This window comes from Pseudoliparis swirei, chromosome 4, assembly GCF_029220125.1.
Source record: "Pseudoliparis swirei isolate HS2019 ecotype Mariana Trench chromosome 4, NWPU_hadal_v1, whole genome shotgun sequence".
Lineage (NCBI taxonomy): Eukaryota > Metazoa > Chordata > Actinopteri > Perciformes > Liparidae > Pseudoliparis > Pseudoliparis swirei.
Window position 1 is genome coordinate 34,987,543 of NC_079391.1, and position 23,855 is coordinate 35,011,397.

Consider the following 23,855-nt stretch of genomic DNA (forward strand, 5'->3'; position numbering starts at 1 on the left):
GAACACAACACAGAGGACACCTGAACACAACACAGAGGAGACACACAGAACACAACACAGAGGACACCTGAACACAACACAGAGGAGACACCTGAACACAACACAGAGGACACTTGAACACAACACAGGGGACACCTGAACACAACACAGGACACTGAACACAACACAGAGGACACTAGAACACAACACAGAGGACACCTGAACACAACACAGAGGAGACACCTGAACACAACACAGAGGACACCTGAACACAACACAGAGGACACCTGAACACACAGAGGACACCTGAACACACAGAGGACACCTGAACACAACACAGAGGACACCTGAACACAACACAGAGGACACCTGAACACAACACAGAGGACACCTGAACACAACACAGAGGACACCTGAACACAACACAGAGGACACCTGAACACAACACAGAGGACACCTGAACACAACACAGAGGAGACACCTGAACACAACACAGAGGACACCTGAACAACACAGAGGACACCTGAACACAACACAGAGGACACCTGAACACAACACAGAGGACACCTGAACACAACACAGAGGACACCTGAACACAACACAGAGGACACCTGAACACAACACAGAGGACACCTGAACACAACACAGAGGACACCTGAACACAACACAGAGGACACCTGAACACAACACAGAGGAGACACCTGAACACAACACAGAGGACACCTGAACACAACAGAGGAGACACCTGAACACAACACAGAGGAGACACTGAACACAACACAGAGGACACCTGAACACAACACAGAGGACACCTGAACACAACACAGAGGACACCTGAACACAACACAGAGGACACCTGAACACAACACAGAGACACCTGAACACAACACAGAGGACACCTGAACACAACACAGAGGACACCTGAACACAACACAGAGGAGACACCTGAACACAACACAGAGGACACCTGAACACAACACAGAGGACACCTGAACACAACACAGAGGAGACACCTGAACACAACACAGAGGACACCTGAACACAACACAGAGGAGACACCTGAACACAACACAGAGGACACCTGAACACAACACAGAGGAGACACCTGAACACAACACAGAGGACACCTGAACACAACACAGAGGAGACACCTGAACACAACACAGAGGACACCTGAACACAACACAGAGGACACCTGAACACAACACAGAGGAGACACCTGAACACAACACAGAGGAGACACCTGAACACAACACAGAGGACACCTGAACACAACACAGAGGAGACACCTGAACACAACACAGAGGAGACACCTGAACACAACACAGAGGACACCTGAACACAACACAGAGGACACCTGAACACAACACAGAGGAGACACCTGAACACAACACAGAGGAGACACCTGAACACAACACAGAGGACACCTGAACACAACACAGAGGACACCTGAACACAACACAGAGGAGACACCTGAACACAACACAGAGGAGACACCTGAACACAACACAGAGGAGACACCTGAACACAACACAGAGGACACCTGAACACAACACAGAGGAGATACCTGAACACAACACAGAGGACACCTGAACACAACACAGAGGACACCTGAACACAACACAGAGGAGACACCTGAACACAACACAGAGGACACCTGGACGAGGTGTTTTGGGGTTCCTCCATGAGACAGAAGCACACGTTTGTCCCTCGCTGAAGGGGACCAGCTGAGCCTCGTGGAGACGTGGTCTCACCTGGTCTGACGTGGTCTCACCTGGTCTGACGTGGTCTCACCTGCTCTGACGTGGTCTCACCTGCTCTGACGTGGTCTCACCTGGTCTCACCTGGTCTGACGTGGTCTCACCTGCTCTGACGTGGTCTGACGTGGTCTGACGTGGTCTGTAGTGGTCTCACCTGGTCTGACGTGGTCTGACGTGGTCTGACGTGGTCTCACCTGGTCTGACGTGGTCTCACCTGGTCTGACCTGGTCTCACCTGGTCTGACCTGGTCTGACGTGGTCTCACCTGGTCTCACCTGGTCTGACCTGGTCTGACCTGGTCTGACGTGGTCTCACCTGGTCTGACGTGGTCTCACCTGGTCTGACGTGGTCTGACCTGGTCTGACGTGGTCTCACCTGGTCTGACGTGGTCTGACGTGGTCTCACCTGGTCTGACGTGGTCTGACGTGGTCTGACGTGGTCTCACCTGCTCTGACGTGGTCTCACCTGGTCTGACGTGGTCTCACCTGGTCTGACGTGGTCTGACGTGGTCTCACCTGGTCTGACCTGGTCTCACCTGGTCTGACGTGGTCTCACCTGGTCTGACGTGGTCTCACCTGGTCTCACCTGGTCTGACGTGGTCTCACCTGGTCTGACGTGGTCTCACCTGGTCTGACGTGGTCTCACCTGGTCTGACCTGCTCTGACGTGGTCTCACCTGCTCTGACGTGGTCTCACCTGGTCTGAACTGGTCTCACCTGGTCTGACGTGGTCTCACCTGGTCTGACGTGGTCTCACCTGGTCTGACCTGGTCTCACGTGGTCTCACCTGGTCTCACGTGGTCTCACTTGGTCTGACGTGGTCTCACCTGGTCTGACGTGGTCTCACCTGCTCTGACGTGGTCTGACGTGGTCTCACCTGGTCTGACGTGGTCTGACGTGGTCTCACCTGGTCTGACGTGGTCTCACCTGGTCTGACGTGGTCTCACCTGGTCTCACCTGGTCTGACGTGGTCTGACCTGGTCTGACGTGGTCTCACCTGGTCCCTGGTCTGACGTGGTCTCACCTGCACCATCATGAGCGTCTTGCTGTCCCCGCTCAGCGAGTCCTGCAGCAGGTACGTGAGCCGGGAGTTCCTGAAGGGCACGTGGGCGTGGCGCCCGCGCAGCGCGTTGATGACGTCGCCGAGCGCCGCCAGAGACTTGTTGATGCACTGAGCCTCGCGCAGCCGGCCGCCCTCCACGCCCGACCGGCCCACGCGCTCTGAGCCCGCCAGGTCCACCAGGTTCAGCTTCCCTGAGACACGGAACCTCAGAACCTGCTGGAGAACGTCTTCCAACACAGAAGACTACAGATCCACCAAGAGGAACCGAGGTTCTGTTCCCTCCAGGTCACACACAAGGTTCTCCAACTGTACCTGCTTTAATACAAGGTTCTCCAACTGTACCTGCTTTAATACGACAAGGTTCTCCAACTTTACCTGCTTTAATACGACAAGGTTCTCCAACTGTACCTGCTTTAATACGACAAGGTTCTCCAACTGTACATTTTTAATACAAGGTTCTCCAACTGTATCTGCTTTAATACAAGGTTCTCCAACTGTACCTGCTTTAATACGACAAGGTTCTCCAACTGTACCTGCTTTAATACAAGGTTCTCCAACTGTACCTGCTTTAATACAACAAGGTTCTCCAACTGTACCTGCTTTAATACGACAAGGTTCTCCAACTACCTGCTTTAATACAAGGTTCTCCAACTGTACCTGCTTTAATACGACAAGGTTCTCCAACTGTACCTGCTTTAATACGACAAGGTTCTCCAACTGTACCTGCTTTAATACAAGGTTCTCCAACTGTACCTGCTTTAATACAAGGTTCTCCAACTGTACCTGCTTTAATACAACAAGGTTCTCCAACTGTACCTGCTTTAATACAAGGTTCTCCAACTGTACCTGCTTTAATACAAGGTTCTCCAACTGTACCTGCTTTAATACAAGGTTCTCCAACTGTACCTGCTTTAATACGACAAGGTTCTCCAACTGTACCTGCTTTAATACAACAAGGTTCTCCAACTGTACCTGCTTTAATACAAGGTTATCCAACTGTACCTGCTTTAATACAAGGTTCTCCAACTGTACCTGCTTTAATACAACAAGGTTCTCCAACTGTACCTGCTTTAATACAAGGTTCTCCAACTGTACCTGCTTTAATACAAGGTTCTCCAACTGTACCTGCTTTAATACAACAAGGTTCTCCAACTGTACCTGCTTTAATACAAGGTTCTCCAACTGTACCTGCTTTAATACAACAAGGTTCTCCAACTGTACCTGCTTTAATACAAGGTTATCCAACTGTACCTGCTTTAATACAAGGTTCTCCAACTGTACCTGCTTTAATACAACAAGGTTCTCCAACTGTACCTGCTTTAATACGACAAGGTTCTCCAACTGTACCTGCTTTAATACAAGGTTCTCCAACTGTACCTGCTTTAATACAACAAGGTTCTCCAACTGTACCTGCTTTAATACAACAAGGTTCTCCAACTGTACCTGCTTTAATACAAGGTTCTCCAACTGTACCTGCTTTAATACGACAAGGTTCTCCAACTGTACCTGCTTTAATACAAGGTTCTCCAACTGTACCTGCTTTAATACAACAAGGTTCTCCAACTGTACCTGCTTTAATACGACAAGGTTCTCCAACTGTACCTGCTTTAATACAAGGTTCTCCAACTGGACCTGCTTTAATACAAGGTTCTCCAACTGTACCTGCTTTAATACAACAAGGTTCTCCAACTGTACCTGCTTTAATACAAGGTTCTCCAACTGTACCTGCTTTAACACAACAAGGTTCTCCAACTGTACCTGCTTTAATACGACAAGGTTCTCCAACTGTACCTGCTTTAATACAAGGTTCTCCAACTGTACCTGCTTTAACACAACAAGGTTCTCCAACTGTACCTGCTTTAATACAAGGTTCTCCAACTGTACCTGCTTTAATACGACAAGGTTCTCCAACTGTACCTGCTTTAATACAAGGTTCTCCAACTGTACCTGCTTTAATACAAGGTTCTCCAACTGTACCTGCTTTAATACAAGGTTCTCCAACTGTACCTGCTTTAATACAAGGTTCTCCAACTGTACCTGCTTTAATACAAGGTTCTCCAACTGTACCTGCTTTAATACAACAAGGTTCTCCAACTGTACCTGCTTTAATACGACAAGGTTCTCCAACTGTACCTGCTTTAATACGACAAGGTTCTCCAACTGTACCTGCTTTAATACAAGGTTCTCCAACTGTACCTGCTTTAATACAAGGTTCTCCAACTGTACCTGCTTTAATACAAGGTTCTCCAACTGTACCTGCTTTAATACAAGGTTCTCCAACTGTACCTGCTTTAATACAACAAGGTTCTCCAACTGTACCTGCTTTAATACAAGGTTCTCCAACTGTACCTGCTTTAATACAACAAGGTTCTCCAACTGTACCTGCTTTAATACAAGGTTCTCCAACTGTACCTGCTTTAATACAACAAGGTTCTCCAACTGTACCTGCTTTAATACAAGGTTCTCCAACTGTACCTGCTTTAATACAAGGTTCTCCAACTGTACCTGCTTTAATACAAGGTTCTCCAACTGTACCTGCTTTAATACAAGGTTCTCCAACTGTACCTGCTTTAATACGACAAGGTTCTCCAACTGTACCTGCTTTAATACAACAAGGTTCTCCAACTGTACCTGCTTTAATACAACAAGGTTCTCCAACTGTACCTGCTTTAATACGACAAGGTTCTCCAACTGTACCTGCTTTAATACAAGGTTCTCCAACTGTACCTGCTTTAATACAAGGTTCTCCAACTGTACCTGCTTTAATACAACAAGGTTCTCCAACTGTACCTGCTTTAATACAACAAGGTTCTCCAACTGTACCTGCTTTAATACAAGGTTCTCCAACTGTACCTGCTTTAATACAAGGTTCTCCAACTGTACCTGCTTTAACACAAGGTTCTCCAACTGTACCTGCTTTGGCTTTAATACAAGGTTCTCCAACTGTACCTGCTTTAATACAACAAGGTTCTCCAACTGTACCTGCTTTAATACAACAAGGTTCTCCAACTGTACCTGCTTTAATACGACAAGGTTCTCCAACTGTACCTGCTTTAATACAAGGTTCTCCAACTGTACCTGCTTTAATACAACAAGGTTCTCCAACTGTACCTGCTTTAATATAAGTGTGTGTGTGTAGTGTGTGTTCAGTGTGTGTTCAGTGTGTGTACAGTGTGTGTGTGTAGTGTGTGTACAGTGTGTGTGTGTACAGTGTGTGTGTATGTGTAGTGTGTGTGTGTGTGTGTGTGTGTGTGTGTAGTGTGTGTGTGTGTGTGTACAGTGTGTTCAGTGTGTGTGTGTGTGTGTGTGTGTGTGTGTGTGTGTGTGTAGTGTGTGTGTGTACAGTGTGTGTGTGTGTAGTGTGTGTACAGTGTGTGTGTGTGTGTGTGTGTGTGTGTGTGTGTGTGTGTGTGTGTGTGTGTGTGTGTGTGTGTGTGTGTGTGTGTGTACAGTATGTGGGGTGTGTGTGTGTGTGTGTGTACAGTGTGTTCAGTGTGTGTGTGTGTAGTGTGTGTGTGTAGTGTGTGTGTGTGTGTGTGTGTGTGTGTGTAGTGTGTTCAGTGTGTGTGTGTGTAGTGTGTGTGTGTGTGTGTGTGTGTGTGTAGTGTGTGTGTGTGTGTGTGTGTGTGTGTAGTGTGTGTGTAGTGTGTGTGTGTGTGTGTGTGTGTGTGTGTGTGTGTGTGTGTGTGTGTGTAGTGTGTGTGTAGTGTGTGTGTGTGTAGTGTGTTCAGTGTGTGTGTAGTGTGTGTACAGTGTGTGTGTAGTGTGTGTGTAGTGTGTGTGTGTGTGTTCAGTGTGTGTGTGTAGTGTGTGTGTGTGTGTGTGTGTGTGTGTGTGTAGTGTGTGTGTGTAGTGTGTTCAGTGTGTGTGTGTAGTGTGTGTGTGTAGTGTGTGTGTGTGTGTGTGTAGTGTGTGTGTGTGTGTGTGTGTAGTGTGTGTGTGTAGTGTGTGTGTGTGTGTGTGTGTGTGTGTGTGTGTAGTGTGTGTAGTGTGTGTGTGTAGTGTGTGTGTGTGTGTGTGTGTGTGTGTGTGTGTGTGTGTGTGTGTGTGTACAGTAGATGTGTGTGTGTAGTGTGTGTGTGTGTGTGTGTGTGTGTGTGTGTGTGTGTGTGTGTGTGTTCAGTGTGTGTGTGTGTGTGTTCAGTGTGTGTGTGTGTGTGTGTAGTGTGTGTGTAGTGTGTGTGTGTGTAGTGTGTCAGTGTGTGTGTGTGTGTGTGTGTGTGTGTGTGTGTGTGTGTGTGTGTGTAGTGTGTTCAGTGTGTGTGTGTAGTGTGTTCAGTGTGTGTGTGTAGTGTGTGTGTGTGTGTGTGTGTGTGTGTGTAGTGTGTGTGTGTGTGTGTGTGTAGTGTGTGTTCAGTGTGTGTGTGTGTGTGTGTGTGTGTGTAGTGTGTGTAGTGTGTGTGTGTGTGTGTGTAGTGTGTAGTGTGTGTGTGTGTGTAGTGTGTGTGTGTGTGTGTGTGTGTGTGTGTGTGTGTGTGTACAGTGTGTTCAGTGTGTGTGTGTAGTGTGTGTAGTGTGTGTGTAGTGTGTGTGTGTGTAGTGTGTGTGTGTGTGTGTGTGTGTGTAGTGTGTGTGTGTAGTGTGTGTGTGTGTGTGTAGTGTGTGTGTGTGTAGTGTGTGTGTGTGTGTGTGTGTGTGTAGTGTGTGTGTGTAGTGTGTGTTCAGTGTGTGTGTGTAGTGTGTGTGTGTAGTGTGTGTGTGTGTGTGTGTGTGTGTGTGTGTGTGTGTGTAGTGTGTGTTCAGTGTGTGTGTGTAGTGTGTGTGTGTGTGTGTGTGTGTGTGTGTGTAGTGTGTGTGTGTGTGTAGTGTGTGTGTGTAGTGTGTGTGTGTAGTGTGTGTGTGTGTACAGTGTGTGTGTAGTGTGTGTAGTGTGTACCCTGTGTGCGGGTCCCCGTCTCCTTGTGGAGTCCCGTCACCGTGACGATGAGCAGAGCGTGAGAACGAGAGCTGTGTTCATTCAGGTCGGTGCAGGAGGTCGACCTGTTGGAGCGGCCCAGAGCCAACACCTACACACACACATATACACACACACACATATATATATATGTATAAGTATACATGTATATTTACATACATGTTTATATGTATGTATATATGTATACATACATATTTATATTAGGGCTGTGAAACGAGAAAACATTTTAATCAGGTTAATCACAGGTTTCTGTGGATTAATCACATATATACATTTACAGGCTCTCAAGACAGGCAAGAGCTCCGAGAAGAGTTGTTGACGGGGGGGGGGGTGGGGAGACGGAGATGGGAGTCGTGTTAACGCGACACTAGAGACAGAATGACACGCTGCTGGAGAGACGACCAACAACAGACGGACTGGAAGCTCATTCTGCGCATGCGTTAAATGCGTTTAAAAACAACAACTAGTTAAACCTGTAATTTAATTAACTGAGTTAACGCGTTATTTTTCACAGCACTAGTTTATATGTATGTATACATATACACACACATATATATATATATGTATGTATACATGTATGTATATAGAACCACTGGTTCTCCATGGGTTAGGTATAAGTCAGAATACAGCTGGCTGTTTTACTCTGAAAGGATGACAGGAAGTGCTCACCCTGTTGATGTCCTTGGGGCTCTGCACGGTGACCTGGGTCAGCCCGGGGACGTAGAGCTGTCCACTGCCGTCAGGGTTCAGCTTGATGTCCAGCTTGTTGGACGGATTGTCCCCAAGCAGGTTCCTGAGCAACAACAGGGACCTTTACAACCTGCAGACATGAGTCAGGGCTCACAACACCCACCTCAGGCTCACTATAACAACCTGCAGACCAGACTCAGGGCACACAACACCCACCTCAGGTTCACTATAACAACCTGCAGACCTGAGTCAGGGCACACAACACCCACCTCAGTTTCACTATAACAACCTGCAGACCAGACTCAGGGCACACAACACCCACCTCAGGTTCACTATAACAACCTGCAGACCTGAGTCAGGGCACACAACACCCACCTCAGGCTCAGGTTCACTATTAGTCTTTTTAACTACTGGACAGACAGTAAAGTACCGACAGTTTTTTCTAACTGCACCAGCACTGGGATCAGATCAGGACCTGGTCTGGGATCGCATCAGGACCTGGTCTGGGGTCAGAAGCTGGTCTGCTCACCGCAGGGTCTCGTTGTAGATCTCCACCATGCTGACGGAGACCCTGTAGTCCCAGTCTGGATCTTTATCCGAGACCTCGGAGAACAGCAGGCGCAGCGCCCGCTGGTTCAGGCCGGGGTCGTCCAGGGCGCCCTGCAACAGACGGAGTCAGGACCAGGTCCCCTCAGAGGCCAGTCGTGGTCCCCTCAGAGGCCAGTCGTGCCCCCCTCAGAGGCCAGTCGTGGTCCCCTCAGAGGCCAGTCGTGGTCCCCTCAGAGGCCAGTCGTGCCCCCCTCAGAGGCCAGTCGTGGTCCCCTCAGAGGCCAGTCGTGGTCCCCTCAGAGGCCAGTCGTGGTCCCCTCAGAGGCCAGTCCTGTCCCCCTCAGAGGCCAGTCGTGGTCCCCTCAGAGGCCAGTCCTGCCCCCCTCAGAGGCCAGTCGTGGTCCCCTCAGAGGCCAGTCGTGGTCCCCTCAGAGGCCAGTCGTGGTCCCCTCAGAGGCCAGTCGTGGTCCCCTCAGAGGCCAGTCGTGGTCCCCTCAGAGGCCAGTCCTGTCCCCCTCAGAGGCCAGTCGTGGTCCCCTCAGAGGCCAGTCCTGCCCCCCTCAGAGGCCAGTCGTGGTCCCCTCAGAGGCCAGTCCTGCCCCCCTCAGAGGCCAGTCCTGCCCCCCTCAGAGGCCAGTCCTGCCCCCCTCAGAGGCCAGTCGTGGTCCCCTCAGAGGCCAGTCCTGCCCCCCTCAGAGGCCAGTCGTGGTCCCCTCAGAGGCCAGTCGTGGTCCCCTCAGAGGCCAGTCGTGGTCCCCTCAGAGGCCAGTCGTGGTCCCCTCAGAGGCCAGTCGTGGTCCCCTCAGAGGCCAGTCGTGGTCCCCTCAGAGGCCAGTCGTGGTCCCCTCAGAGGCCAGTCCTGTCCCCCTCAGAGGCCAGTCGTGGTCCCCTCAGAGGCCAGTCCTGCCCCCCTCAGAGGCCAGTCGTGGTCCCCTCAGAGGCCAGTCGTGGTCCCCTCAGAGGCCAGTCGTGGTCCCCTCAGACACGCAGACCGGTCTCACCTCCATGGTGAACGTCTTCCCGGAGCCCGTCTGTCCGTAGGCGAAGATGCAGACGTTAAAGCCGTCGATACAGGAAGTGACCAGAGACTGGACCTCCTGAAACACCTGGACCAATCAGAGAGAGCCGTGAGACCGAGTCCCTCAGACGAGACCCCGGGGTTAACGTTGAGCCGGTTTACCTCTTCCTGTGTGGCCTGAGGAGGGAAGACTTTGTCCAGGTCAAAGGTCATCATTTTGCCCTTGTTGGACAGGTAGAGGACGGCGTCGTCCTCCGAGTCGAAGCTCAAAATGTCCTTCGAGTTGACGGAGTCCTCGAGACGGACCGGCCGGACGCGGCAGAACACACGGATGTTTCCTGGGAGACAAGGAGCAGGGATTCCGGACGCCCTGTTCACACTCGACTAGTAGCCGGGGACCTCGGGACACAGAGGACAGTCTCTCTACGGGACACAGAGGACAGTCTCTACAGGACACAGAGGGCAGTCTCTACGGGACACAGAGGACAGTCTCTACGGGACACAGAGGACAGTCTCTAAGGGGACACAGAGGACAGTCTCTACGGGACACAGAGGACAATCTCTACGGGGACACAGAGGACAGTCTCTACGGGACACAGAGGACAGTCTCTACGGGACACAGAGGACAGTCTCTAAGGGGACACAGAGGACAGTCTCTACGGGACACAGAGGACAATCTCTACGGGACACAGAGGACAGTCTCTACGGGACACAGAGGACAATCTCTACGGGACACAGAGGGCAGTCTCTACGGGACACAGAGGACAGTCTCTACGGGACACAGAGGACAGTCTCTAAGGGGACACAGAGGACAGTCTCTACGGGACACAGAGGACAATCTCTACGGGACACAGAGGACAGTCTCTACGGGACACAGAGGACAGTCTCTACGGGACACAGAGGACAGTCTCTAAGGGGACACAGAGGACAGTCTCTACGGGACACAGAGGACAATCTCTACGGGACACAGAGGACAGTCTCTACGGGACACAGAGGACAATCTCTACGGGACACAGAGGACAATCTCTACGGGACACAGGACAATCTCTACGGGACACAGAGGACAGTCTCTAAGGGGACAGAGGACAGTCTCTAAGGGGACACAGAGGACAGTCTCTAAGGGGACACAGAGGACAGTCTCTAAGGGGACACAGAGGACAGTCTCTAAGGGGACACAGACCTTTGAGGCGGACCAGCTCGTCGTGACATTTCTTCCTCAGGTTCATCTCTCTCTTGTATTTACGCAGAAGCTCCTGATTGGTCGAGCTAACCTCGCTGATCACCTGGAAGATCTGAGACAGGAAATCATATTAGACAGACGGAGGACAGAAAGAGGACATACAGAGGACATACAGAGGACAGACGGAGGACAGACATAGGACAGACGGAGGACAGACATAGGACAGACATAGGGCATACATGAGGACAGACAAAGGACATATAGAGGACAGAAAGAGGACAGACACAAGACAGATGGAGGACAGACGGAGGACAGACAGAGGACAGACATAGGACAGACGGAGGACAGAGGACAGACATAGGACAGACATAGGACAGAAAGAGGACAGACACAAGACAGATGGAGGACAGATGGAGGACAGATAGAGGACAGACAAAGGACATATAGAGGACAGAAAGAGGACATACATAGGACAGACATAGGACAGATGGAGGACAGACAGAGGACAGACATAGGACAGACATAGGGCATACATGAGGACAGACAAAGGACATATAGAGGACAGAAAGAGGACAGACACAAGACAGATGGAGGACAGACGGAGGACAGATAGAGGACAGACGGAGGACAGACATAGGACAGACATATGACATACATGAGGACAGACAAAGGACATATAGAGGACAGACACAGGACCGATGGAGGACAGACGGAGGACAGATAGAGGACATACAGGACAGATAGAGGACATACGGAGGACAGCTAGAGGACAGACAGGACAGATAGAGGACATATAGAGGACATATGGAGGACAGATGGAGGACAGACGGAGGACAGACAGGACAGATGGAGGACAGATAGAGGACAGACAGAGGACAGATGGAGGACAGACAGAGGACAGATGGAGGACAGACAGGACAGATAGAGGACAGATGGAGGACAGACGGAGGACAGACAGGACAGATGGAGGACAGACGGAGGACAGACAGAGGACAGACAGAGGCCTCTCACCTCCTGCTTGGCCTCCCTGATGTTTCTCTCCAGCGTGGACGGGAAGGCCTGCACCGTCCTCTTCAGGCCGGCGTAGTCCCCGGTGAGGCTCCTGAGGGCCGGCTGCAGACTTAGCAGGTTGAGACGCACGCCTGAAAGACCAGCACAGGGACACTGAGACACGGGGCCACAGGGACACTGAGACACGGGGCCACAGGGCCACAGGGACCCTGAGACACGGGGCCACAGGGACCCTGAGACACGGGGCCACTGAGACACAGGGCCACTGAGACACAGGGCCACTGAGACACGGGGCCACAGGGACACTGAGACACGGGGCCACAGGGACACAGGGCCACAGGGACCCTGAGACACGGGGCCACAGGGACACGGGGCCACAGGGACCCTGAGACACGGGGCCACTGAGACACAGGGCCACTGAGACACAGGGCCACAGACACAGGGCCACTGAGACACAGGGCCACTGAGACACAGGGCCACAGGGACCCTGAGACACGGGGCCACAGGGACACTGAGACACGGGGCCACAGGGACCCTGAGACACGGGGCCACAGGGACACGGGGCCACAGGGACCCTGAGACACGGGGCCACAGGGACCCTGAGACACGGGGCCACTGAGACACAGGGCCACTGAGACACGGGGCCACTGAGACACGGGACCACTGAGACACGGGGCCACTGAGACACGGGGCCACAGGGGCCCTGAGACACGGGGCCACAGGGACCCTGAGACACGGGGCCACTGAGACACAGGGGCCCTGAGACAAGGGGACACTGAGACACAAGACAGGGAGAGGATCCAGACCCGCCAGGTTCTGGTGGACGGCCTCCATCTCGCTCTGGGCTCTGCTGAACACCTCCTCGATCACGCGGTTCTTCTCCTCCTCCAGATTCTGCATCTCCACCTCCAGCTGAGCCTGAGTCCGCTCCACCTCCCCCTCATAGACCAGGACCTGCTCACGGGTACAAAGACCACCCTAGAGGACCTCCTTGGAGGACCTCCTTGGAGGACCTCAGCTTCTTGAGAGGTCACCTGTGTCCGGAGCTGAGCGCAGGTCCTCTGGGACTCGTGCAGCTGCGCCTGCAGCTCCCGGAGAAGCTGCCTCTGCACACTCAGCTGCACCTGCAGGCCGGCCGTCTGCGCCTGCAGCTCCTCCACGGCGCGGAGGGAGTCGGCCGACTGCACTTCCACCGTCTGGGTCACGACCTGAGGGAGGGACCGGGATGGATGAGGTGTGTCGGTCCAACCGGTCCGACAAGTGTCCACTCACCTGGACTCTGGGGGGCGCTGTTGCCTGCCTGGCGAGCTCCTCCTCCCGCTCCTGCAGTAGGAGGGAGAGCTTCAGCTCCGCCTCCTCCTGCCTCCGCTCCGCCTCCTCCAGCTGCCGGCCCAGGCGCTCCACCCGGCCGCCCTCCTCCCCGGGCCGGGCCTGGAGCTCCCAGCGCGGCGCCGGCCTCTGCAGAGACGCCTGCCAGACACAGCGAGGGGATTCTTAGCCCTCCACCTGCCTACAGACAGCAAGTCTACCCGTCTGTGGGGTCTCTACCCGTCTGTGGGGTCTCTACCCGTCTGGGGTCTCTACCCATCTGGGGTCTCTACCCGTCTGTGGGGTCTCTACCCGTCTGGGGTCTCTACCCGTCTGGGGTCTCTACCCGTCTGGGGTCTCTACCCGTCTGGGGTCTCTACCCGTCTGGGGTCTCTACCCGTCTGGGGTCTCTACCCGTCTGGGGGGTCTCTACCCGTCTGGGGGGTCTCTACCCGTCTGGGGGGTCTCTACCCGTCTGTGGTCTCTACCCGTCTGTGGGGTCTCTACCCGTCTGGGGTCTCTACCCGTCTGGGGTCTCTACCCGTCTGGGGTCTCTACCCGTCTGGGGTCTCTACCCGTCTGGGGGGTCTCTACCTGTCTGTCTGCTCTCTGAAGCTCCTGCTTCAGATGCTGATTCTCCACCAGCAGCAGCTCCAGCTGCTTCTCCAGGTCTGTCGCCCCCTAGAGGACACACACACACACACACACACAACCACACACACACAACCACACAACCACACACACATGGGTCGTGTGTGTGGTTGTGTGGTTGTGTGTGTGTGGTTGTGTGTGTGTGGTTGTGTGTGTGTGGTTGTGTGTGTGTGGTTGTGTGTGTGTGTGTGTGTGTGTGTGTTGTGTGTGTGTGTGTGTGTGTGGTTGTGTGTGTGTGTGTGTGTGTGTGTGTGTGTGTGGTTGTGTGTGTGGTTGTGTGTGTGTGGTTGTGTGTGTGGTGTGTGTGTGTGTGTGGGTGTGTGTGTGGTTGTGTGGTTGTGTGTGTGTGGTTGTGTGTGTGGTTGTGTGTGTGTGTGTGTGGTTGTGTGTGTGTGTGTGTGTGTGTGTGTGTGTGTGTGTGGTTGTGTGTGGTTGTGTGTGTGTGGTTGTGTGTGGTGTGTGTGTGTGTGTGTGTGTGTGTGTGGTTGTGTGTGTGTGTGTGTGTGTGTGTGTGTGTGTGTGTGTGTGTGTGTGTGTGTGTGTGTGTGGTTGTGTGTGTGTGTGTGTGTGTGGTTGTGTGTGTGTGTTGTGTGTGTGTGGTTGTGTGTGTGTGTGGTTGTCTGTGTGTGGTTGTCTGTGTGTGGTTGTGTGTGTGTGTGGTTGTGTGTGTGTGTGTTCCTCACAACAGCAGGCTGGAGTCTTTCCACCTGTAAACGTCCCTATTTCTAAATGTTCGTTTCACTGAGTTTGAAGACTTGAAACTAAGTTCACCAAAGATCCATGGAACCTGAGGCTGGTCAGGTGTGATGTGTTTCCTGTCAGGTCTGATGCGTTTCCTGTAGACGTACCTGTGTGCACAGCCGAGTAACTGGCTGCTCTTCTTCTGGACAGCGGAGACGATCTGAAAGTGACACATCATCACCATCATCATCACCATCACCACCACCATCATCATCATCACCATCACCACCACCATCATCATCACCACCATCACCACCACCATCATCATCACCATCACCACCACCACCATCATCATTACCACCACCATCACCACCATCATCACCACCATCATCACCACCACCACCACCACCACCATCACCACCATCACCACCACCACCATCACCATCATCAGTGCTATTCTCACCGTTAGGATTCTGGAGACACGCCCCCTCCCGCTGCGTCTGAAGACACGCCCCCTCCCGCTGCATCTGAAGACATGCCCCCTCCGGGACGCTGCTCTGCGGGGGCGGCCGGTGGCGGCAGACGTCCTGCAGCGCCCGGAGCCGCCGCCGGCCGGAGGCCTCGGACCGCTGGGAGGTCAGAGAGGAGGTGGGCAGCGAGAGGAAGGAGCCTTCGTCTTCATCATCACTCATCAGGAGGTCCACTGAGCGGAGGGACACACAGAGACAGGTGTGAGGACAATCCTGTTCTTTCATTGGTCCACTGCTCACAACCAGAACCAGCAGAGGGTCTCCTGGACCAGCTGAACCCAGCAGAGGTTCTCCTGGACCAGCTGAACTCAGCAGAGGTTCTCCTGGACCAGCTGAACCCAGCAGGGGGTCTCCTGGGTCTCCTGATGATGAACAGAGTGAAACTCTTCGCAGCTCGATGGTGTTTCTAAACCAGAAGTCTTCCTCAGCTCCCTGAGACCAGAGACCAGTCCAACCGGACCCCCCACGGAGGTCTTCACAGATCCACCACCAGAGAGCTCCACTCCTTCTGGAGAACCACCAACAGGCTGAAGGACTCAGAGGTCCAGAACCAGCGTCCAACGCACCAGAAGGAAACGGCCTCCAGAGGAGGACCCGGTTTGGGGGGCAGGACCTGAAGGATTTGAACAAAGCATGGGTCCAGGTGGAGGACGAGGGAGACGAGGGTCCAGAGCTAGCGCCCATGGGACCCCTAAAGGAACCAACGTGTGTGTTTGGGAGTTGTTCCTGATCCCATGTGAGGTCAAAGGTCAAAGGTCAGGATGTCTGTGTACAGATCATAAAGCCTCCGAGGCAAATTCATAATTTGTGGTATTGGGCTGAATTGAATCGATCAAGAGATTGAAGTTTCGATTGGTTCTCTGGGTTAAAGGAGCTTCCTGTGGGAGGAGCCAGAACCAACACACAGTAGAACGCTCCCTTTTTAAGAAAACTATTGGAGAAAATCATTTTCAAACAAACAGTGATGACTAGCTCCCAGCATGCATCAGGACAGCCTCCCTCAGCAGCTGCTGCCCAACTCGCTGATGATTGGCTGAGAGAGAAGGCCAGTAAGACGTTAGGTAACAGACCATGCTACGATGATCCACCTGAAGGTCCTGGGTCCAGCATCGAGGACGCCAGGACCTTCAGCCTTTCAGACGAGAGCTGTGCGGTTCCCCCTGGAAGCTGCGTGGGCCCCTTCCTGTTCCACAGAGGATCAGAACGCCTCCATGAGAACGTGGAACTGCTCGGCTTCAACCCAACAGGAAGTGGATCAGGATCCAGAGCGTCTGATTGGCTTTGAGAGAACAGTTCTAACAGTTTGTGTTCAAGGCTCACTGGGGGCTATATCAGTCTGTCGAGACCTAACTATGGGTTAGTCAGGCTATAGAGACCTAACTATGGGTTAGTCAGGCTATAGAGACCTAACTATGGGTTAGTTAGTCTATAGAGACCTAACTATGGGTTAGTTAGTCTATAGAGACCTAACTATGCGTTAGTCAGGCTATAGAGACCTAACTATGGGTTAGTCAGGCTATAGAGACCTAACTATGGGTTAGTTAGTCTATAGAGACCTAACTATGCGTTAGTCAGGCTATAGAGACCTAACTATGGGTTAGTCAGGCTATAGAGACCTAACTATGGGTCAGTTAGTCTATATAGACCTAACTATGGGTTAGATCAGTCTGTAGAGACCTAACTATGGGTTAGTCAGGCTATAGAGACCTAACTATGGGTTAGGTCAGGCTATAGAGACCGAACTATGGGTTAGTTCGTCTATATAGACCTAACTATGGGTTAGTCAGGCTATAGAGACCTAACTATGGGTTAGTCAGGCTATATATACCTAACTATGGGTTAGTCAGGCTATAGAGACCTAACTATGGGTTAGTCAGGCTATATATACACCTAACTATGGGTTTGTTAGTCTATAGAGACCTAACTATGGGTTAGTCAGTATATAGAGACCTAACTATGGGTTCGTTAGTCTATAGAGACCTAACTATGAGTTAGTCAGTCTATATAGACCTAACTATGAGTTAGTCAGTCTATATAGACCTAACTATGGGTTAGTCAGGCTATAGAGACCTAACGATGGGTTAGTTAGTCTATAGAGACCTAACTATGGGTTAGTCAGGCTATAGAGACCTAACTATGGGTTAGTCAGTCTATAGAGACCGAACTATGGGTTAGTCAGGCTATAGATACCTAACTATGGGTTAGTCAGGCTATAGAGACCTAACTATGGGTTAGTTAGCCTATAGAGACCTAACTATGGGTTAGTCAGGCTATAGAGACCTAACTATGGGTTAGTTAGTCTATAGAGACCTAACTATGGGTTAGTCAGGCTATAGAGACCTAACTATGGGTTAGTCAGTCTATAGAGACCTAACTATGGGTTAGTCAGGCTATAGAGACCTAACTATGGGTTAGTCAGGCTATAGAGACCTAACTATGGGTTAGTTAGTCTATAGAGACCTAACTATGGGTTAGTCAGGCTATAGAGACCTAACTATGGGTTAGTCAGTCTATAGAGACCTAACTATGGGTTAGTCAGGCTATAGAGACCTAACTATGGGTTAGTCAGGCTATAGAGACCTAACTATGGGTTAGTTAGTCTATAGAGACCTAACTATGGGTTAGTCAGGCTATAGAGACCTAACTATGGGTTAGTCAGTCTATAGAGACCTAACTATGGGTTAGTCAGGCTATAGAGACCTAACTATGGGTTAGTCAGTCTATAGAGACCTAACTATGGGTTAGTCAGGCTATAGAGACCTAACTATGGGTTAGTTAGTCTATATAGACCTAACTATGGGTTAGTCAGGCTATAGAGACCTAACTATGGGTTAGTCAGGCTATAGAGACCTAACTATGGGTTAGGTCAGTCTGTAGAGACCTAACTATGGGTTAGTCAGGCTATAGAGACCTAACTATGGGTTAGTTAGTCTATATAGACCTAACTATGGGTTAGTCATGCTATATATACCTAACTATGGGTTTGTTAGTCTATAGAGACCTAACTATGGGTTAGGTCAGTCTGTAGAGACCTAACTATGGGTTAGTCAGACTATAGAGACCTAACTATGGGTTAGGTCAGGCTATAGAGACCGAACTATGGGTTAGTTCGTCTATATAGACCTAACTATGGGTTAGTCAGGCTATAGAGACCTAACTATGGGTTAGTCAGGCTATATATACCTAACTATGGGTTAGTCAGGCTATAGAGACCTAACTATGGGTTAGTCAGGCTATATATACACCTAACTATGGGTTTGTTAGTCTATAGAGACCTAACTATGGGTTAGTCAGTATATAGAGACCTAACTATGGGTTCGTTAGTCTATAGAGACCTAACTATGAGTTAGTCAGTCTATATAGACCTAACTATGAGTTAGTCAGGCTATAGAGACCTAACGATGGGTTAGTTAGTCTATAGAGACCTAACTATGGGTTAGTCAGGCTATAGAGACCTAACTATGGGTTAGTCAGTCTATAGAGACCGAACTATGGGTTAGTCAGGCTATAGATACCTAACTATGGGTTAGTCAGGCTATAGAGACCTAACTATGGGTTAGTTAGCCTATAGAGACCTAACTATGGGTTAGTCAGGCTATAGAGACCTAACTATGGGTTAGTTAGTCTATAGAGACCTAACTATGGGTTAGTCAGGCTATAGAGACCTAACTATGGGTTAGTCAGTCTATAGAGACCTAACTATGGGTTAGTCAGGCTATAGAGACCTAACTATGGGTTAGTTAGTCTATATAGACCTAACTATGGGTTAGTCAGGCTATAGAGACCTAACTATGGGTTAGTCAGGCTATAGAGACCTAACTATGGGTTAGGTCAGTCTGTAGAGACCTAACTATGGGTTAGTCAGGCTATAGAGACCTAACTATGGGTTAGTTAGTCTATAGAGACCTAACTATGCGTTAGTCAGGCTATAGAGACCTAACTATGGGTTAGTCAGGCTATAGAGACCTAACTATGGGTCAGTTAGTCTATATAGACCTAACTATGGGTTAGATCAGTCTGTAGAGACCTAACTATGGGTTAGTCAGGCTATAGAGACCTAACTATGGGTTAGGTCAGGCTATAGAGACCTAACTATGGGTTAGTTCGTCTATATAGACCTAACTATGGGTTAGTCAGGCTATAGAGACCTAACTATGGGTTAGTCAGGCTATATATACCTAACTATGGGTTAGTCAGGCTATAGAGACCTAACTATGGGTTAGTCAGGCTATATATACACCTAACTATGGGTTTGTTAGTCTATAGAGACCTAACTATGGGTTAGTCAGTATATAGAGACCTAACTATGGGTTCGTTAGTCTATAGAGACCTAACTATGAGTTAGTCAGTCTATATAGACCTAACTATGAGTTAGTCAGTCTATATAGACCTAACTATGGGTTAGTCAGGCTATAGAGACCTAACGATGGGTTAGTTAGTCTATAGAGACCTAACTATGGGTTAGTCAGGCTATAGAGACCTAACTATGGGTTAGTCAGTCTATAGAGACCGAACTATGGGTTAGTCAGGCTATAGATACCTAACTATGGGTTAGTCAGGCTATAGAGACCTAACTATGGGTTAGTTAGCCTATAGAGACCTAACTATGGGTTAGTCAGGCTATAGAGACCTAACTATGGGTTAGTTAGTCTATAGAGACCTAACTATGGGTTAGTCAGGCTATAGAGACCTAACTATGGGTTAGTCAGTCTATAGAGACCTAACTATGGGTTAGTCAGGCTATAGAGACCTAACTATGGGTTAGTTAGTCTATATAGACCTAACTATGGGTTAGTCAGGCTATAGAGACCTAACTATGGGTTAGTCAGGCTATAGAGACCTAACTATGGGTTAGGTCAGTCTGTAGAGACCTAACTATGGGTTAGTCAGGCTATAGAGACCTAACTATGGGTTAGTTAGTCTATATAGACCTAACTATGGGTTAGGTCAGTCTGTAGAGACCTAACTATGGGTTAGTCAGGCTATAGAGACCTAACTATGGGTTAGGTCAGGCTATAGAGACCTAACTATGGGTTAGTCAGGCTATAGAGACCTAACTATGAGTTAGTTAGTCTATATAGACCTAACTATGGGTTAGTCAGGCTATAGAGACCTAACTATGGGTTAGTCATGCTATATATACCTAACTATGGGTTTGTTAGTCTATAGAGACCTAACTATGGGTTAGGTCAGTCTGTAGAGACCTAACTATGGGTTAGTCAGACTATAGAGACCTAACTATGGGTTAGTTAGTCTATATAGACCTAACTAATGGGTTAGTCAGTCTATAGAGACCTAACAATGGGTTAGTTAGTCTATATATACCTAACTATGGGTTAGTCAGGCTCGTATGTCTTATTGTGTTTGTACTGTTGCTCATTGTCTCACATCTTGTATGATGACATGTTGTCCTCTCTGTGGACCTCAGGAGGATTAGAGACCCGATCAACAACTGCCTGCACTGTGTGGGCGGAGAATTAAACGTTAAGCGTTAAGTATTAAGTATTAAGCGTTAAGCAGACTTAGCTCAGCCTCAGACCAGTTCCACCGGGCCTCAGGACCACATGTCTCACTTACAGGACCGAGGCCTGAGACGTCGTCACGGTTACGACGTCTCTGCTTTCTGGCCATTTAAAAGAAAAGGAAAGTGGTTTGTGTTCCTGGAGTGGCTTTCAGAAGGTCAGTAACGCGTTCCTCAGTGAACCTGTTGCTCTGGAACGAGCGTCTCACCCTGACTCAACACAGGGACACGAGGTCCTCACCCTGACTCAACACAGGGACACGAGGTCCTCACCCTGACTCAACACAGGGACACGAGGTCCTCACCCTGACTCAACACAGGGACACGAGGTCCTCACCCTGACTCAACACAGGGACACGAGGTCCTCACCTGACTCAACACAGGGACACGTGGTCCTCACCCTGACTCAACACAGGGACACGAGGTCCTCACCTGACTCAACACAGGGACACGAGGTCCTCACCCTGACTCAACACAGGGACACGAGGTCCTCACCCTGACTCAACACAGGGACACGAGGTCCTCACCCTGACTCAACACAGGGACACGAGGTCCTCACCCTGACTCAACACAGGGACACGAGGTCCTCACCCTGACTCAACACAGGGACACGAGGTCCTCACCCTGACTCAACACAGGGACATGAGGTCCTCACCCTGACTCAACACAGGGACATGAGGTCCTCACCCTGACTCAACACAGGGACACGAGGTCCTCACCCTGACTCAACACAGGAACACGTCTCACACACCGTTTCACAGCATCTGTCCTCTCCATCTCACCAACAGCTCTCACAGCAGACTCACCGTCCAATGAGAGCTCTTTCCTCCAGATTTCCTGCAGACAGGGGGCGTGGCCTAGATCCCAGGTCTGTCTCGTACTGAACATGACCACCGGGCTCAGAGCGCTGGACCGGCTGCAACACACACACACACACAGAGACACACACACATTAAGGAGAGATGACCCTCAGCCATCAGAGGTCAGAGCTGTTAACCCTCGTATGCAGGGACAGAACCAGTAGGGTTCTGGCTCAGGACGTCACAGACCCACCAGGCCGGGACCAGAACCTGGAGCTGGGTTCCTCTACCCGTACCTCTACACGTTCCTCTACCTGTACTTCTACCTCTACCTCTACCTGTACCTCTACCCGTACCTCTACCTGTACCTCTACCCGTACATCTACCCGTACCTCTACCCGTTCCTCTACCTGTACTTCTACCCGTTCCTCTACCCGTACCTCTACCCGTACCTCTACCCGTACCTCTACCCGTTCCTCTACCCGTACCTCTACCTGTACTTCTACCTCTACCGTTACCTCTACCCGTTCTTCTACCTCTACCGGTACCTCTACCCATTCCTCTACCCGTTCCTCTACCTGTATTTCTACCTCTACCGGTACCTCTACCCGTTCCTCTACCTGTACTTCTACCTCTACCCGTTCCTCTACCTGTACTTCTACCTCTACCGGTACCTCTACCCGTTCCTCTACCCGTTCCTCTACCTGTACCTCTACCTCTACCTGTACCTCTACCTGTACCTCTACCTGTACCTCTACCTGTACCTCTACCTGTACCTCTACCTGTAACTGTACCTCTACCTCTACACGTACCTCTACCCGTTCCTCTACCCATTCCTCTACCTCTACACGTTCCTCTACCCGTACTTCTACCTCTACCGGTACCTCTACCCGTTCCTCTACCTGTACTTCTACCTCTACCCATCACCGAGGATCTGACATGGTCAACAAACACAGACACTCTGGTGAGAAAGGCAAGGCAGCGCCTCTACCACCTCAGGCAGCTGAGGAAATTTAAAGTTTCCCAGAGGATCCTTCAGTCCTTCTACTCTGGAGCTGTAGAGAGCGTCCTGACAGGAAGCATCACAGCCTGGTTTGGCAACTGCTCCGCTCAGGACAGGAAGGCTCTGCAGAGAGTAGTGCGTTCGGCTGAACGCACTATTGGAACTACACTCCCCACCCTGCAGGACTTGTACACCAGGAGGTGCAGAACCAGAGCCGGCAGGATCATGAAGGATCCTCACCACCCCAACAACAGACTGTTTCAGCTGCTGCGGTCAGGCAGGCGCCTCCGTAGTCACGCTGCAAGAACAGAGAGACTGAGACGGAGTTTCTTTCCCACACACTTACTGTAAATATTGTGTTGTTTTTTATTTGTAAATAGTGTGTACTTGTTGCCCTTGCACATTCCTGCTGAGCATTGCCACTTTCATTTCACTGCACACCCTGTGTGTGTATGTGACAAATAAAACATCTTGAATCTTGAATCCTCTACCCGTCCCTCTACCCGTACCTCTACCCGTTCCTCTACCTGTACTTCTACCTCTACCGGTACCTCTACCCGTACCTCTACCCGTACCTCTACACGTTCCTCTACCCGTTCCTCTACCTCTACCCGTTCCTCTACCTGTTCCTCTACCTGTACTTCTACCTCTACCGGTACCTCTACCCGTTCCTCTAGCTGTACTTCTACCGGTACCTGTACCTCTACCCGTCCCTCTACACGTACCTCTACCTGTTCCTCTACCCATTCCTCTACCCGTTCCTCTACACGTACCTCTACCCATACCTCTACACGTTCCTCTACCTGTACTTCTACCTCTACACGTACCTCTACACGTTCCTCTACACGTACCTCTACCCGTACCTCTACACGGTCCTCTACCTGTACTTCTACCTCTACACGTACCTCTACCCGTTCCTCTACACGTACCTCTACCCATTCCTCTACCCGTACCTCTACACGTTCCTCTACACGTTCCTCTACACGTTCCTCTACCCGTACCTCTACCCGTTCCTCTACCTGTACTTCTACCTCTACCCGTTCCTCTACACGTACCTCTACCCGTACCTCTACCCGTTCCTCTACCTGTACTTCTACCTCTACCGGTACCTCTACCCGTTCCTCTACCTGTACTTCTACCGGTACCTCTACCAATACCTCTACCCGTTCCTCTACCCCAGATGTGTGTTGAGGGGCGGC

The 23,855-nt window shown here is 50.7% G+C and overlaps 1 protein-coding gene across 1 annotated transcript; it reads right to left on the reverse strand.

Moving 5' to 3' along the window:
* Positions 1-2,579: 2,579 nt before the first annotated feature.
* Positions 2,580-21,741, reverse strand: kifc3 (kinesin family member C3). Its single transcript, XM_056413710.1, has 15 exons — positions 21,660-21,741; positions 15,266-15,505; positions 14,970-15,022; positions 13,435-13,632; positions 13,197-13,370; positions 12,969-13,116; positions 12,163-12,293; positions 11,152-11,263; positions 10,134-10,309; positions 9,955-10,050; positions 8,934-9,064; positions 8,384-8,507; positions 7,676-7,805; positions 2,761-2,990; positions 2,580-2,588 (listed from the first exon to the last, which is right to left on the reverse strand). Exons 1-15 carry the CDS (start codon positions 21,739-21,741, stop codon positions 2,580-2,582), a joined length of 2,034 nt encoding a protein of 677 aa, XP_056269685.1.
* Between the last annotated feature and the right edge of the window lie 2,114 nt (positions 21,742-23,855).